The sequence below is a fragment of the Nymphalis io genome, chromosome 4 (genome assembly GCF_905147045.1).
Source record: "Nymphalis io chromosome 4, ilAglIoxx1.1, whole genome shotgun sequence".
Taxonomy (NCBI): Eukaryota; Metazoa; Arthropoda; class Insecta; order Lepidoptera; family Nymphalidae; genus Nymphalis; species Nymphalis io.
In genome coordinates, this window is record NC_065891.1 from 1601615 (window position 1) to 1619611 (window position 17997).

General features: G+C 33.1%; 1 protein-coding gene across 1 annotated transcript in view; it reads left to right on the forward strand.

Moving 5' to 3' along the window:
* Positions 1 to 17997, forward strand: part of LOC126781765 (protein O-mannosyl-transferase Tmtc3) — a 175648-nt gene that overhangs the window by 147937 nt on the left and 9714 nt on the right. The window contains exon 3 of the mRNA XM_050506801.1: positions 12284 to 12365. Within this exon, the coding sequence (XP_050362758.1) occupies positions 12284 to 12365 (82 nt within the window). The remainder of the gene's footprint in view (positions 1 to 12283; positions 12366 to 17997) is intronic.

Below are 17997 nucleotides of genomic sequence, written 5' to 3' on the forward strand. Positions count from 1 at the left end.
CCAGCAATGGGACATTCACAGGCTGTTACTGGTACTGGTATTTACTATTTGTTTTATCTGTAGCAGTGTCATGGGATAAGTTCTAAGTATTCTTAAGAGGAGAAGAAGCCATCCAACACTTACTACTACTAAATTTAATTTATTCGTTTCGCATGTATTTATAATAATTAAAATTAAATAGTATTCAAAGAGCGGTCATAAAAATAATGAGACAATTTTAATAGAGCTTTTAAGTTATCAAAACGACAATTAACGTTTGATGTTACAGTTTTAAATATAATAGTTTCGAAAGCAATTATGTTCAATTTTAACTTTTGTTTTACAGATATACATATATAGATTAATTGATGGTATGGTAGGGACGGTAATGGTCACAGTACCAATATGAATACTCAACGCACCGCCGTCCTACTAGTCCTTTCTCCGTCCGCTAACCTAGACTTTATATAGTATAATACTAACATTGTTTTCCGGCTACAAACTGGATCATAATGCTATTATTAACTAGTTTCAACGTGCGGTTTCGACCTCTTGTGAGGGCGGAGATGACGTTTTAAATACCCTTTTCACTGTTTTTCCACTCAAACAACTTGTATGCAAAAAATCGTAATAATTATTTGAGCAGTTAAAGGGAAATAAACTAACAAACAAACTGACTTTCGCATTTATAATATCAGTAAAGATTCCGAAGCTTTCAAGAATAGAAATATTTTTAATGAGTGATATCAAAGACTAAATAATACATAGTGGATTTGCTTAATGGATGGTGGTCCAGTGGCTAGAATATATGAATCATACGCAAGGACTATGAGTTCTAACCGACTGTACTGGCCGTCGTCGCGTTTGGACTTGGACCACTTACCATCACATGGAGTGGAGCCATTTGCATTCCCGGTATATAAAACAAAACATTGCAAAATTGGTCCATTCGTTTGGCTAAGATGCCACAGACAGACAGACACACGTCAAACTTGTAAAACTTGTCTTTTTTACATCGAGGCTTAAAAACAGTTTTAAATATAGCCTAGTATTCACAGTCCTGAATTATTAATTTAGTAAACGTTACACGAACTCTTAAAATATGCACCAACTACACAGTTGTATATAAATATTTATAAGCAACTAACTTTAAGTGATAAGGTCGTACGATACTAGCTTACCCGGGTTAATCAGGCAGTTCAATCCGTTTGTTACTGTTAATTATAATAATATCTGACCGCGAATTATATATGCTTACAACCAATGCTAAAATAATTGTCATTTTGAATTTACTAATATTGTACAATCCTTGTTATCAACATATGATCTTACTTAGTGGTCTTGTATTGACTAGTTTCCCGCCCCCTGTGTCTGTGTCCGGGGTTGCTAGGTACCTTATGTCCTGTCCAGTATCCCTGATAAGGTGTATAGAAAATTTCATGATGATTGGTTGAGTAGTTCGAACGTGAAAGTGTAACAAGCAAACAAATAAACAAACAAATTCATCACTAAGGGCTTTCGTCTAAATACATACACTAATATCTAAATGTATATTTGTTATCAGATCATAATGAAAAGTATGGTAATATTAAATAATTAAATCGGGTACGTACCTACTGAACAAAGCATTATTTTTCAATTAAGCCAAATAAACGGTTCAAAATTATCTCTAAGGGGCTTTATTTTAATAGATCCAATACAGCCCGCTCATTGGTGAACATTTTACTAAGGGTAAAAAGTCTTGTTAAGGGTCCGTTAATGAAATACAAATATCAAATATCCTGTAATACACGTTTATCCTTGTTTAGGCTAAATTTGTTTAACGATTTTTGTTACATTTGTTAACGTATTTGTGAATTATACACCAAATATATGCTTTAAAATTGTGATTTATACAACGGTTACTTAATATTTGCAAATGAGTTAGTGTAACTACAGGCACGAGGGTTATATCATAGTTTCTTAAGTTGGTAGCGCATTGGCGGTGTAAGGGATAGTTTAAATTTCTTATAGTGCCAATATGGGCAGTGGTGAGCAAATACCACTGGGTGGCCAATCCACTATTAAAGAATATTACCGCGATTATATGACAAGTTATTTCAGAGATGACGAGTATCGAACTGTGTACGGCACTTAAAAGTTGTAATGTCTTTAGCGGCACACACTCCAATCACATTAGTGTATCAAGCGAAACTTTTAGCCCCTCGCATTATTTGCAACTGGAAAATTTTCATCCAGCTTCAAACTTATAATGGAATTACTTTTAAATTCATGTCTACCTCCTGCCGGTTGCATACGAGACCCTTGTTTATTATCGAAATCCCAATTTACGAAACAAAACAGGCCTAATATTAAATGATTTCTTTTTTATTCTGCCCGGGAAAGTCCCTAAAGAAAACGGTTATATATTATTTAAAATAAGAATTACAAGTATTCCGTAGCCTCTGGCGACAGAGTATACAAACAAGGAACTTGTTACCATAGACAAGGGAACTCCAAATCCAAGGATCATCTTACCTAATATTATAAATGTGAAAGTGAATTTGTTTGCTTGTGTGTTATGCTTTCATGGCTGTTTTCATATATGTTGTGTTACGGAAAAGGACATTGAGTATCTAACACCTTACTTCTTCCCCCTTATAAGTGGGCGAAACCGTGGAAGGAAACTAGTTCATAATATAATGAAGTGGAAGTATTCGAGGTGGAGGTTCCCTCGAACAACACAGTCACCATTTATTTTATAGCAATATGTAATTTGTGATTATAAGTATATAGCTCATTTTTCATTGAGAGTATTTTCAAATTCTATGGTCGTAAGAGGCCTGAGGTTCGGAATACGAGGGTAACTTTTTACCGCAAAGTTAAATTAGTTTTTCATTAGCTCAAACACCTCTGCCAATGTCATAACTCCGCTCCTAATTACGCGTACCCTTTGTATTATCTTTGCATGTGATAATTAATTACATTTGAAAATTAATTTACCCTTAACAGCTAAGTATCTTTGACACGAAATTATTAAAGAAAAGGAATTCTAAAATATTATTTTGTTGTAGATTGTTCGATGGACATCTTTGATTAACTTTTTTTTATAGAATTGGTAGGCGGGCCTGCACATGGTAAGTGGTCACCATTGCCCATAGACATTGTTAAAAAAAATGTTAACCATCGCTTGCATCGCCAATGCACCACCAACTATGTGATGCACCACCAAATATGTTATGTCCCTTGTGCATACACTGGCTGACTCACCCCTAAAACCGGAACACCAATACCAAGTATTGCTGTTTTGCGGTAGTGGGTTGTACCTACCCAACGAGCTTACATATAGCCCACACATACCACCAGTAAATCTGACTGAAACTTTTAAACATAAATATTATTCCATTTATAATATTATAACGAAATGTAATTCCACGTGATGTGGTTATGATGTGGTTTGTTGCGGTGTTTTCTAAGCCTAATAAAAATAACCTGTAAATGTACCACTGGTGGCCTAAAGCCTCCTTTTGAGTAGAAGGCTTTGAAGTTCCCGTTGCCTGGAAGTATTAAATGCTTATCCATTTTTGAATCCGCAATACTCGGCTAAGATTACCGTGTTCTATCCACTAGGCCATTTCGGAATAAAAAAAAACAAAACATTTTAATATGTAATGTGAAACAGAACGTAAAGCTGTTCCGATTATATGAGGTTAGCGAGGCAGATAAGTAATACATACGATGTGGGATTGATTGATTGATTGTGCTGGAGCCAAGGAATATATGAATAACATAAGATTGGAACTTTGTGGGTAAATGCAAGGTAAATGATTTCAATAGATAAATTTAATATTATTTAATGTTCTATTACAGACTATTTTGGTGAAAGCCCGACGGCTTTTTGTAACCCGGGGTAGTTTTCTTATAGTTAAATGGGGCAAAAATAAGAAGGCCCACCTGATGGTAAGTAGACACCGTCACCAACGTCGCTAATAGACAAATGCCGGACTTAAAGAAACCTGTACACTAGATGTACCACCAATTCTTCCTACGTGTGAGTGAGCCAGCTATCTGTATGTAGCTACAGACACAAGCCTAACAAAAGGCTCAGTTACCAAAGATGGCGGCGATTAAGAGATGTTTAATATTTCTTACGGCGGCCGTTACCACTTACCATCAAGTGACCCTTTTGTCAGTCTGTCGTATATTTCTATCAAATCTGTTTTATATGAGTAGTATATGAGTAGTATTAAAAATTAAAACAGAAATCTACTAAATATAATTTGATAAATTGAAACATAAGTGCAACGGTATAAAGAAGTGCTGTGAAATTTAAATGTTCGATCCAGGGTTATTGCTCCTACACATTATGCCTAAATGGAGGGGTGAAATGAAATATGAATAGTAGTAATTTCTTAAAAAAGCCATTGCCAGCTTAAAAAAAGACAAAAGATGATTATATAAAAACAATCTTAAAATGAACATATATAAAATTGTAATTTAATTATTTATTTATTTAAGGCTTAACTTATTAAAGTTGTTAAGCGGGTGACACGTTAAAGAACGTTGTGTCTTCTTCTTTCAAATGTCAAATCAATAATGTCAGAGAGAGCGAAATCAGTGTTTAAATAAACAGCCGCTAAGCAACGTTTATAAGTGAAGCTGTTAATCTTTTTGATGCCTTTGGTATCTTTCTACTACTTTAAATTTGGTAAACATGACTGCATATTTTTTATTTATAGACAGTATCACAAATAAAATTACAAGCGTAAAATTTAGGCGCTTTATTTTTTTGTCTTTTTCTCAATTTTCTTTCTATTTAAAAAATAATCAAATACAAAGTTACATCAGTAAACATGTTTATAAAACAGAACATTCCAAAGGAGAAAAAGTAAATCAATAAAACGATCCCGTTTGAGTAATAAACTGTTCAACCATTTTATATTCTGCGACGGACATTTTATTTGAACAAAAACAAAGTAGTTGACGAAAGAAAAGACAGAAGATATTATACAGTATAGTTTCATCGTCCATTAATCACAAAAATGGCGTTCTCTCAATTTCTGTAAGCTACGAAGGCAAGCATCGACTCAGGTATTCGTTTGTTACATTTAATGGAAACAAAATATTTGAAAATATGAGCCGAAATTACCCCGTACACATAATACAAGTGGAACTTCACTAAAGGCCGTGGGTTCAAATCCGTTCAACACAGTTTACAGCTGCTCATCTATCTCTTCATTTCTGCTACATGTGGATTTACTATCGTGCAAAAACATGGTGGAATTCTGGAAATTCTGCATTTACGAGCCCTTATTTACTTTGTAACGCCACGCTAATGCCACGCTACATATCGCCACGCCACATGCCACATGCGAGCCAAGTCAAGCCAAGCCAAGCCAAGTCATGCCATGCCAAGCCATGCTATGCCATGCCACGACAGTTAAAGTCAGGACTGTCCACCAAGCCCGCCTGTAATCGTTACTGGTGTCACATTCGAGTGACAACAGAACTTAATACCCGATCGGCTCATTTCGGAACGTCATTCGTTTTTGTACAAAAATGTGACTATGACAACCAAAATAACGGGGGAGATGATGTGGCCATGACAACGGAAAATAACAGTTGTGAATTGGAAAAGTATTAAGATATAAATATACATTTGATTATTGATATATTGTTATCATTATTACCTTCCCGTTTCAACTTACTACTTATGATTCGATATAGCTATAAGGCACAGAAAACTAAACTAATTTAATGTTTTGCAGTGATATAACCCGATATCCAATAACTAGGTTTCTTTATTAATATATGAATATAATTGGTGCATCTTAAAATAAATTTCAAGTGTCAAAAAAACTTGAAATCCCCGCGTTGGTCCACTGGAAACTTCCTCTTGAAATCTTCTAAGAAATTCATCTTCGTAAATTGAAAAAGCTAGTGAAAAGTTTTAAGGAAAGTTGTCTTATTCGTCGTTCCGAGTATTCTATTAGAAGTTCGTGAGACATTCAGAAGTTATAGTGGAAACAGTGTACAGTTCTTTATGTTATAATATAACAACAAACACAACATTGAATAGCACGAAATTTCGTTCATTCGCGAACTCATTACATCTACCTGTAAATGTTTTTCGCTAACTTCGGAAGAGATTCCTCTAGTTTCACAAAAAGTCAGTAACGAGTGCCTTAATTCCGGACGAAGTTCGACGTTGCTCGTACGGTCTAGCGCACGGATCTCAATTAGTCGGTGTTTCAGGTCCGTGGAGGTTGCGGCCGGACACCGCACGGTGTCGCCACCTACCAAACTTGACCAATTAATGTCCTTCCTCTAACTCTCCCTAAGCAGACTTCAAACTCTAAAGCTACATGACAAGTTTCAAAACTTCAGAGTTTATACCGTATTTCTGAAAATAAAATATCAAGCGATACACTTTGTGGATAGACAGATGGTTTTTTTTTATTATTTTCTTGAAACATTTTACTTTTATTTAATATTTAAACATGGCTGTTTCCCGTTAACGCAACATTAAGGCTCCGTAATGTTTTCTTTTTATATATTCGCTCGGTTTCACACATTACTAAACGTTACACACCATTAAGATCCATTTGTTGTGATTTACAAAGATTAGAAAAATTTACGACTTTTGTGATATTATGTCAAAAATTTTGAAATGTTGCTCAATAAGTGTATTAATAAATTGTTTGTCAGTAGATTAATTATTAGACAGTAAACTAATGAAAATGTGTGTACATTTATATTATATTAAAATTAAATATGAACTTAAAATCGATTATCACTCAAAGACGTTAATTGTAAATTTCAGATATAATTCTAAGTCAAATCATGTTAATGATACGCAATCCAACAAAAAAACATTATGCCCATTCGTTTCCCGTCTGCTGATCCGTTACTGAGCGAAGACGAGACTGACTCCGAAGTCTGTGAGATGTTTTTAACATCACGTTTTTCTACTACGAATTGATGATCATAATTGCACATATTAGAATTTCTTAGATACAATCAGATAAAATCTGAATCTCAAGTTCTGACTTTACGTGATTTCCGAGAAACAGGAGTTCAGCGCCGCAAATTTCCTAAATTCCTTCCTTCAGGCTGCTACTGGTAATCACAGAAAAAGCCGACAACTTTTATCGGCCCGATCCGATTTGAACTCGGGCACTCAGTATATGTTTTTAGTTACCCACTTATAGTATATAACCTTCGAGTCTAATAAATGATTTATTTCTATTTTACATTATTTGCGTATTTTTTAAAAAAAAGCCGAGATGGCCCAGTGGTAAGAACGCGTGAATCTTAACCGATGATCGTGGGTTCAAACCCGGGCAAGCACCACTGAATTTTCATGTGCTTAATTTGTGATTATAATTCATCTCGTGCTTTACGGTGAAGGAAAACATCGTGAGGAAACCTGCATGTGTCTAATTTCACTGAAATTCTGCCACATGTGAATTCTACCAACCCGCATTGGAGCAGCGTGGTGGAATAAGCTCCAAACCTTCTCATCAAAAAGAGGAGAGGAGGCCTTTAGCCCAGCAGTGGGACATTCACAGGCTGTTACGGCGTATTTTTTACAGAATTTCAAATGTATCGTTCATTTTAATTTACAATGACTTTTTCTAATATTTAAGTTTTTTTAAAATAATTAATATAATAAATTGAATAAAAAAAAAACAAAAAGAAAAAAAATAGTGGAGGCATTGGACAATAAAAAAAAAGTTTTTGCATGCTTTGAAAAAATAAACATAAAAAATATATTTTACGTAATATAATATGTATAATATTTGGTCTTTTTTGTCCAATGAATGCTCTTATTCCGTTCAATGTTCTTACTAAGCCTGATGATGTAAAGATGATGGCAAAATAACCGATAAATACTGGTGCCCTAGAAACGGGCAAGCCCTACTGTAAGGCACTACAGCGTTGACACATTAGCCCCGTCTCATATCAGTGAAACAATGTTAAAGGCTGGAAATGCTAAGGATTGTCGTCTGTAATTTCAAATTATGTGTTTGCAAATGAAACCTTAGGACCTTGATGAAATAGAGATGTAGAGTAACAATGAAGTGCAAATAGCATTCTCGCCACTACGCGATCATGTTTTATACAGTAGCTATTTTTAATTTTGATTTGTATATACTTTAGTCTTATTTCAATAAAACTTTTATGTACAGTAAATATTATAAAAGAAATCAACTTGATAAGCTTTAATAATAACTTAAATTGATAAAAATCCGTATGTATAAAATTTAATAAAAAGATATTTTGATTCTTCTTCGCAAATACCAGAATATATCATCCTAGATAACCCAAATTACAAAAATACAATTCTAACATCGATTTGACTTCTGAATATTAACCGGGTACTGAGGCAAAGTGGGTCAAACTCGGACTCCTAAACAAGCACATTTACAACTATTCATTTCATGAAAGCGAGGGCTGTGCGTTGGGACTACAACCGCAAAAGTTTCCCATCAACCTACAATTGTCTATTAGTAAATTCTTGTATCGTAAAAGGAAACTGTATGAAAAGTATATATTAATTTACTTATATAATGTAAAATGTTACAATACATACATGTTTGTTAATAAAATGTTTTACGTTCCAATAACAGTCCAAAACTATTTTAGTACTTAGTAAAATCAGCTCAAGCTTCGGTTTAAAGCTTATACCATAATGCTCAATCACCGTTGTGGGTGGAAAATGACAATATTTGTAGATATAGCATAATTATATCATACACATGCAGGTTTCCTTACGATATTTCCTGAAATATTACTCTGCTGACTGACTGGCTCGACTTATAAATTTTATTAAGCTGAATAACATATTGCCTTTGTTTAATTATTTATAACGCTTAAAAGAAATTTAGATTTGTGTGGGTTTACTAAATGAAACTTATATAATAGGCTACATAATAAAAAATTAAAATGCAAGTCAATTTTGTTTTTATTTAAATTAGTAATATGAATATTTAACATGTATAAATAAAAGCCTAAGGTTTGAGAAGAATGTTACAAATTCTAACAGTCTACACAATGTCCTACGTCGTCCCGGAAAACGTTTAAGGTATATTTATACAATCCAGAGCGTAACGTGCTCGCTCCATTTTCTTTTAAAATGACGCTAAACTAAAGTGGGCTACTTCCCCTTGGGGATTTTCTGCTAAACGAAAGTTACTAAACGTACACACATAACATCCTAACAGTTATGCCTCGTGCTTAAACACAAAGTTGTAGTTGCACGTTAATTGTTTCATAACTCTTTTCTTACAAAATCCTTCGTAGCATAGACGCAAATTACATTAAAAGTCTCTTTGTTAAATATCTAAAATTTCATTTATTATGAGAACAAGGGAATGAAGCTTATGTTATATATTCGAAAGAACAAAGGTTTTTTTTTTTAATTCTATTTTGTACATTAAATTTTGCATAACCATCATCATAAAACCATGAAAGCGCGTTTTAAAAACAGGATTGGTTTTTATTGATTACAAAACAATGGAAATGAGACACCAACACGTAAGTACTCTGTTCATAAAAGAAGAAAAATTTGAATAAATAAGGCATATTAAATAATACAATTCCTACTGTTCATTAATTTTTACTGGTGGTAAGGATTTGTACAAGCTTATCTGGGTAGGTACCACGCACTCATCGTATATTCTACCACAAAACAGCAGTACTTGATATTGTTGTGTTCTGGTTTGAAGTGTGAGTGAGCCAGTGTAATTACAGGCACTCTTACATAACATCTTAGTTCCCAATGTCTATGGGCAGTGGTGACCACTTACCATCAGGTGGCTCATTTGCTCGTCTGCCTACCTACAATATAAAAATAAATAAAAAATACATTATATAAATGGTTTAAAGTTAGTATTCATTGATTTTCAAGATAAATGTAATTGTATTTAATTAAATATATGCAGACTACAAAGACTTGTTGGATTTCATTTCTAGGTAGCTTTACATTTAATTTATTTTGTAAAATTTAATTAAAAATGCTTATCAAAGCTTACGAGAATTAAATGTATATTGACTTCGAATAGTTGAATATAGCAAAAAGTCACGCGATAATAGCAACAGTCAAATATAAACGCGAAGTTATTATATGAAATACATTTAACATGTTATATACACAATATTTAATGAATAAATATACGAGATGGCCTAGTGGTAAGAACGCGTGAATCTTAACCGATGATCGTGGGTTCAAACCCGGGCAAGCACCACTGAATTTTCATGTGCTTAATTTGTGATTATAATTCATCTCGTGCTTGACGGTGAAGGAAAACATCGTGAGGAAACCTGCATGTGTCTAATTTCACTGAAATTCTGCCACATGTGTATTCCACCAACCCGCATTGGAGCAGCGTGGTGGAATAAGCTTCAAACCTTCTCCTCAAAAGGGAGAGGAGGCCTTAGCCCAGCAGTGGGACATTAACAGGCTGATACTGTAAATATACGAGTATTTCTTCATTGTCTCGTGTGCCTTAATTCGCTTTACCGTTGATCATAGCGTTTGAGCTTGAGGGCCCGGTATGTGCCTTTAGCTCGCCTACATTAATATAAAGGTTATTGTATTTGTGACGTCACATTGCTGTGCAGATAAAATTATTTCTTATGATATTAATTGATTTCATTTAAATAGCAGTGTTTGTTCAAATAAAGACCTATTTTGTTATATGAAGTAAAGTACCAGTGTCTAAATGTCCCAATACACTAAGATAAGTTTTCCTTGTGAGGAGAAGGTTTGGAGCTTATTCCACCAAGCTGCTCCAATACTTGTTGGATACAAATGTAGCATTCGACATTTTAATTCGAACCCGCAACCTCCAGTTAAGATTCACGCGTCATAAGCAATGAGCCGTCTCAGCTACTTTCATTCTATACATTGATTCAATTATCATTATCATCCGACAAAGAGCGCCGTCAAATAGATACATTAACACATCTCACATAAGCTCAAATTCGTCTAATAGCTACATACCTCTTAAATGTATTTTGAGTAAGTAAATGTCACTTGACCGTTACAATTACATTGTATCTTGCTGTAGATAATGCCGGTAATCACCTCTGTGTTCACTAATGGCAAGAGGCTGCGGATTGGTCAGTCTAGCCGCAAGCTCCTCACGATCTAATGACTTTTGGTCGACTATTACACGCCTTGGTTGAGACAGCGATGGATATTGGATTTAATTATACATAATTGATTTAAATGGGAAATTAATCATTTTCAAATTATTTTATTTAAGATTAATATATTTGTAAAGCTTTGACTATTGGCTACATCTTTTTTGTACTGAAAATTGTAATCAATTATTAGATATGACAAAATAAAACTGGTGATGTTCTATAGAGATAGAAACAGCGAGTTCTTTTCACGTCTGGCTTTTTTTTCGTAGCTGGATTATTATTTAACATTTACTATCAAAGTGACTAAATATAACATTTAATAACGATAATAAAAAACTAATAATATTTCATATTATACCTAACATTTTTCTCTTAATGCCACACTTATTGAATTCTAATTCACAGGCGACCTACAAATTTAACTCAATAATAAACTTTAGTTAATTGAAACATCAATCTGTTAAAATTAATACAAGATATAAAAATATAAAGTAACAGCCTGTTAATGTCCCACTATGCTGCTGGGCTATGGCCTCCTCTCCCTTTTGAGGAGAAGGTTTGGAGCTTATTCCATCACGCTGCTCTAATGCGGGTTAATAGAATACACATGTAGCATAATTTTAATGAAATTAGACACATTCAGGTTTCCTCACGATATTTTCCTTCACCGTCAAGCACGAGATGAATTCTAAACACCAATTAAGCACATGACAATTCAGTGGTGCTTGCCCGGGCTTGAACTCACGATCATCGGTTAAGATTCACGCGTTCTAAACACTAGGCCATCTCGGCTATTAAAATATGCCACGTTATATTATCAAGTTTCTACGAATTGTTCGTATCCATCGGTTTAACTTGAGACATATACAGACATATTATAGCATGCATTTGTGACATATTATAGCATATTATAGCATAGCATGTATTTGTGAGTTGCAATATATAAAAATACTTATGCAAAAGTTTTATTACGTATTGCTATATTAAAATTAAAAAAACAAAACAATACTGTTTTCAAGCTCGCCTGTGATATAAAAATGAAATCCGGCTTGATCAAAAAATAAAAGGTACCTCCGAAAAAGTCAGCTTGCATTACTGAATAAATAGCCAGATAAAGTTCACTTGGCATTGCGTGATTAGTTGTGGACTGACCCAGTTTATTTTGTTTCAGAGTTTGCGCGATGTTCCTCCCGGAATTCGCAAGTTTCGTCGCGGCCATCTTGTTTGCGGTGCATCCCATACACAGCGAGGCAGTAAGTAACCAATCATATTTGTTCCAATCTAAACTCTCTACCAGCTTAAATGTACAACCTTTAACATATTAAGAACACATATATATTACAGATTTAAGATTATCTGATATATTTTTTTATTATAAAGTTCATTTGAAAAAGTTATTATGTTTTTTATAATTTGAAATCATCTCATCAATTTTTACATTTGAGATTTCTATTACATACATCTTGATTTCTATTATGTGAGTGTCCTTTTTTCTTGCGATTCTTGAGAACAATGAGAACAATGATATCGGCTCAAAACTAATTTTATCAGTCGCGTTTCAATTTACTTAAACACCTGTTTTATTAGAAATACTGGCGTCAAATGTGAATTTTATAGTTGTGGCAACAGCAACTCTTTTAAGCATATGTCATATAAACTTAAACTTGACTTGACTGCCTCGTTGGTCTAGTGGCTTGATATAAGGCCGCAGACCCGGAGGTCCTGGGTTCAATTCCCAGGTCGGGCCAATAAAAAGTTATTGGGTTTTTCTGTCAGAAAAATTCTCAGCAGCAGCCCGGAGTCTGGAAGTTGGAAGTGTGTACACTCCCGTGCCTCGGAAAGCACGTAAAGCCGTTGGTCCTGCGCCTGAACTCTTTCTGGTCGTGTCGGATTGCCGTCCCATCGGATAATGAGAGTTAGGGAATAGAGAGTGCACCTGTGTTTGCGCACACACTTGTGCACTATAATATCTGCTGCGTAGTTGGCTTATCTCTCTTGAGATTGGCCGCCGTGGCCGAAATCGGTCTGGAAGACATTATTATTATTAAACTTAAAAAACATATTCTGTATTACATTCCATATAATTTAGGTTATGTTTTGAAAACAATGAATTTATGTATTAGATTTCATTTTATTTATTTTCATTATTCACTAACATTTAGGTCTTAAATCAATTATTACAGTATTCGACATAAAAACGCTTTTTTAAAATTTAATCATAACTTATTTTATATTCAAACGATTAAAAACAACAATTCATCGAAAATTTCGTTCCTAGTTGTTTTTAATCTATGGTCCATTTCGCTTGACACTGACATTTACATTTTGACGAGTCGGAAGTCAATCGGTATTTAATTTAAACGATTTTAAACAACATCGATATCATTCCGCTCATGCATGTTGATACATGTAAATTTTATGTACAAATAATTCAGACCGTATAAACGATTTGTAAAAATGATAATCGATTCTTTTTCTGATAACGGTCAATACTTCAATTAGTAAAATCATTTAAAAATATTGTTTTTATACTCTGCTTTATGGACAGACCTATAATACCTCTTATGTAAATCAAGGTAGTTATTCTCTCATTATGAACGTTTTATATCTTATGATTTGTTTCCTTCGTATTTTTTTACAGTAACACTATAAATCAATATACTATATCAGACTACTGATGTTAGGCTTTGCGCACACTCATATATTCCGCCTACATTCCGGTTCAAAAGGTGAGTGGGCCAGTACAATTACAAGCACACAACTTCATCTCGTGGTTCACATTTACGGTTCAAGAAACGGATTACACGATTAAAACGTGAGCAATTTACTCGTGTCTTCCTTAATTATTATTTTTCGATATAAAAACTTTATTGCACTCCTTCGCTTTTAAGGTGTGCAATAAAAAACATATTGCGAAAATGGATATAAGATAGACCGATGATGAAGATGACCGAGATACCACCGATTTAAATTTAATCTTTATAATTCAGATTTAATTTCAAACCGATAGATGAAGATCATTAAAAAATATCATAAAAGATACTTACAATACAAATTAAACTTATAAATGATTATATTATATATCATAAAATCAAGCATGTATTTGAACCAAAATTCAATTAAATGAAAATAATCTGATATCTTCGTATAGTCTTTCATATGGTTGAGAGAAATACAATACTTGGTAATCTGGCTAGTGTAATTAATGCCCGTGTTGTCAATCAGGACCTTTGAAGCTCTACATATACCTTCCCACATTTCTAATTAATTGGTTCCTTTTATGATTGAGGTCCCTTTACGATTACGGATCTTTAACGAGCCATTTCACCCTCTTACAGAGAAGGGTAACAGCCGGAGGCTAATACTAAGAGCGCTATCTCCTTTCAATTTTTTTTTATAATAGATTGCCATATCACAAACTGGTTACAATCAAATGTTTTTTTTTAATTATGTAAATAGGAACTTTAATTAAACATATATACCTTGTGGTTGCTTTATAAAAAACAATTACATATAATAAATTATTTAATAATTATAAATAATTAGGTAGTCACAGCCTATAAATATCCTACTGCTGGAATAAGGCCTCTACTTTTTTTTGAGGAGAAGGTTTGGAGTTTATTCCAGCAGGCTGCTCCAATGCGATTGATGGAATACATACGTGGCAGAATTTCAGTGAAATTAAAAACATGCAGGTTTCCTTACGATGTTTTCTTTCCCATCAAGCACGAGATGAATTATAATCACATATTAAGTACATGAAAAATCAGTGGTGCTTGCCAGGGTGTGAACCCACGATGATCGGTTAAGATTCACGCGTTCTAACCACTAGGTATAGTAAATAGTTAAAGTTAATTTCTATGTAATGGATACATACATTCCAGAGTAATATAAGTAATAGAATTTTGTTAATTGCCATTTCAGCATAGACTGTGGAATTTTATAATTATACAGGTATTCTTTGCCCTAACATTAATTAAAAAATAAATTAAAATCCATCTTCTTTATTTCTTTTCTAAATTATGAAGAAATATAAATGGTTTATTTGGAAAAGGTAATATGAGCTTAGTGTTAATTGATTTTATGAATAAATATATATATAAATCAATATTATATATATTAAATATGTATATATATACATTAAATATATATATACATATTTAATATATATTATATTTTTATATATATGTTTTATTTTCTCATTTCTCATATGCACATTACATGGTTTGGATTATTTTTCCGTAGTCTGTATATCCTTGGCATTATAATTATTCCGGGTATCTCCCGGAAATTGATTGATTGACATGTTGCCTGGAAAATATGCAGACACATAAAAGATAAAACTGATAGAAAGACACAACAAAGGAACGAACCACGCATCTGTGGAGTCAATCTCCAATTTAAAAGTGGACAAGCACCGTCTAAACAAGTGCGTTCTACCTTAGACTGCATCAGTACTTATTTACCATAGTAGTACGAGTCAAGGGTAGGACATAAAAAAATGTATTGCATTTTATTCCCCAAAAATATTTGTGACTCAAACACTGATTAATTATGCGTTTAGATATTAATTGGTCATTACAGTTCAATAATTTTGTTTGGTGTTACTAGGACACTATTTTATTGGCAGAAACAGAAATATTCAGGATATTTAAAAAGGGTAAATACTGATTAGAATTTACATTTCGATTCGATCCGGTGATAGGTTCACATTAAATTTAATCTTGTAATAAGAAAATTCAAAAGTGCTTGCAAGGGCCAACTTGAGTAAAGTGTATTTTGATTTTTTAAGTTTTTCATAAAAACGACAAGACATACAAATATATTGTTCATAAGTTAATTTAACATATTATTATACGTCATACTTTCAAGACTTAATTTATTCGAGTTCATATTACAACTGTACTTAATAATATTGATTACTGAGAGACACTTCATATAATAAATTGAGTTCATGCTTCAATAAACGCTTGCTGAGCTGAGATGTGAAACTCGCAGGTTTATTCTGAATGGGCAATCGTGCCCACTCTCCCCAAAATTAGCAATGAGTTAAATAGGAGAATTTAAAACCAAATTTTCAATGAATTATCAGGCATTGCATTAACTTATTTAAATTCAAATTAATAAACACTTAAAAAACATCGAAAATAATTCAGAATATTCACTGAAAAGTTATTTATAAATCTTTTAATAACCTATTTGGATTATTAAAAGATTTTATACGAACTACAAAACTGTCTAAAACCAGTATCAACTAAATAAGCGGTCCGGCCTCAGCGGCCTCAGCCACATTTAATCGTAAGCCTCACTTTTTTACAAAACATCGTCCAATATAGCCGAAGGAAATAATCATATATCCAAAAAATCATATTAATTATATTCAATTAAATACTATGTTCAAATAATATGAACTAAGGCTATCGGTTAGTGAGCAAGTAATTATAAGCCATTTGTTGTTGATATATATTTTTTTAATTTTGTAATTGCTTACATTTTTAAATTATTGTTGATTCAATCAATCAATATTTTATTCATTTAACTTTATTCCTTAATGAGAAATTACCTTACGAACTATTAATACTATTCATAACTAGGAACATAATATTAAAGACATGAATATTAAACATGATCTTTTAAGTTTATTGGCCATACTTATAAACGTTATTTAGCGGCTGTTTAGTTAAACATTGAATTCGCTCTTTCTGTCATTATAGATTTGACGTTCGAAAGACAAAGCATTGTTAAGCTAAACAGCGATTATAAGTAAGGCAGTACTAATAATAGTAATGATACTTAAATTACTGGTTACAATAATTTTCATAATGATTTTCTACGTCAATATACTTACGACAATGTTATGTATAAGAAAGTATAAGAAAGTAGCGTATAAGAAAGTTGTATCGAATCGTTTAGAACAAAAAAAAAGATAAAAATTTACTAAAAATAAATTTGTTATTAAAAAGTCGAAATGACCTAGTGGTAAGAACGCGTGAATCTTAACCGATGATCGTGGCTTCAAACCCGGGCAAGAACCACTGAATTTTCATGTCCTAAATTTGTGTTTATATTCATCTCGTGCTTGACGGTGAAGGAAAACATCGTGAGGAAACAAGCATGTATCTAATTTCATTGAAATTATGCTATACATGTGTACCAACCTGCATTAGGGCAGCGTAGTGGAATAAGCTCCAAACCTATTCCTCAAAAGGGAGAGGAGGCCTTAGACCAGCAGTGGGACATTAACTGGCTGTTACTGTTACTTACTTAAATTTCTTATAATCTTTATCATTGTGAAACTATTTTCATCGACTCAATTGTATTTAAGAACATTTTTAATTACATCACAAAACATGGTGCAGTCAATGCCGCTACAATAGAGACAAATAAAGCTCGCACTGTCAACTTCACAAAGTCTAACAGAGTAAAAATACAGGCGTAATTCCTGCCATAGTTCCGTAACTTGTTTATTTTCCGGGCAAAACTGTTTGTAATGAAGTCGTAAGAGGACATAGCTAAGGCGCCTGCCGTCGCCCTGTGATCTAACTATGTTTGCCGTTTATAGACTTGCCCCGTTTAGCTCCAGGTCTTGAAGTTGATTGGGCGGGATGACAGACTTTTTCTCCTGTTTCCTCGTTTAGAATATAAGGATTATTATTTCTTAAAAATGATATACGGATATTAAAAGTAAATATAAAACAAATAAATAAAAATTGTTTAATTCAATCTCAATCTATTATTATTACCTAAAAATTAAAAATGTAAATAAAAAAAATAAAATGTAGCCCTTACGGTCACGATACGCCCGGCAGATGAGAAACATCGTAACAAATTACATATATACTTAGTTTCGTTAATATCATAAATACATGTTTGTTTATTATAATA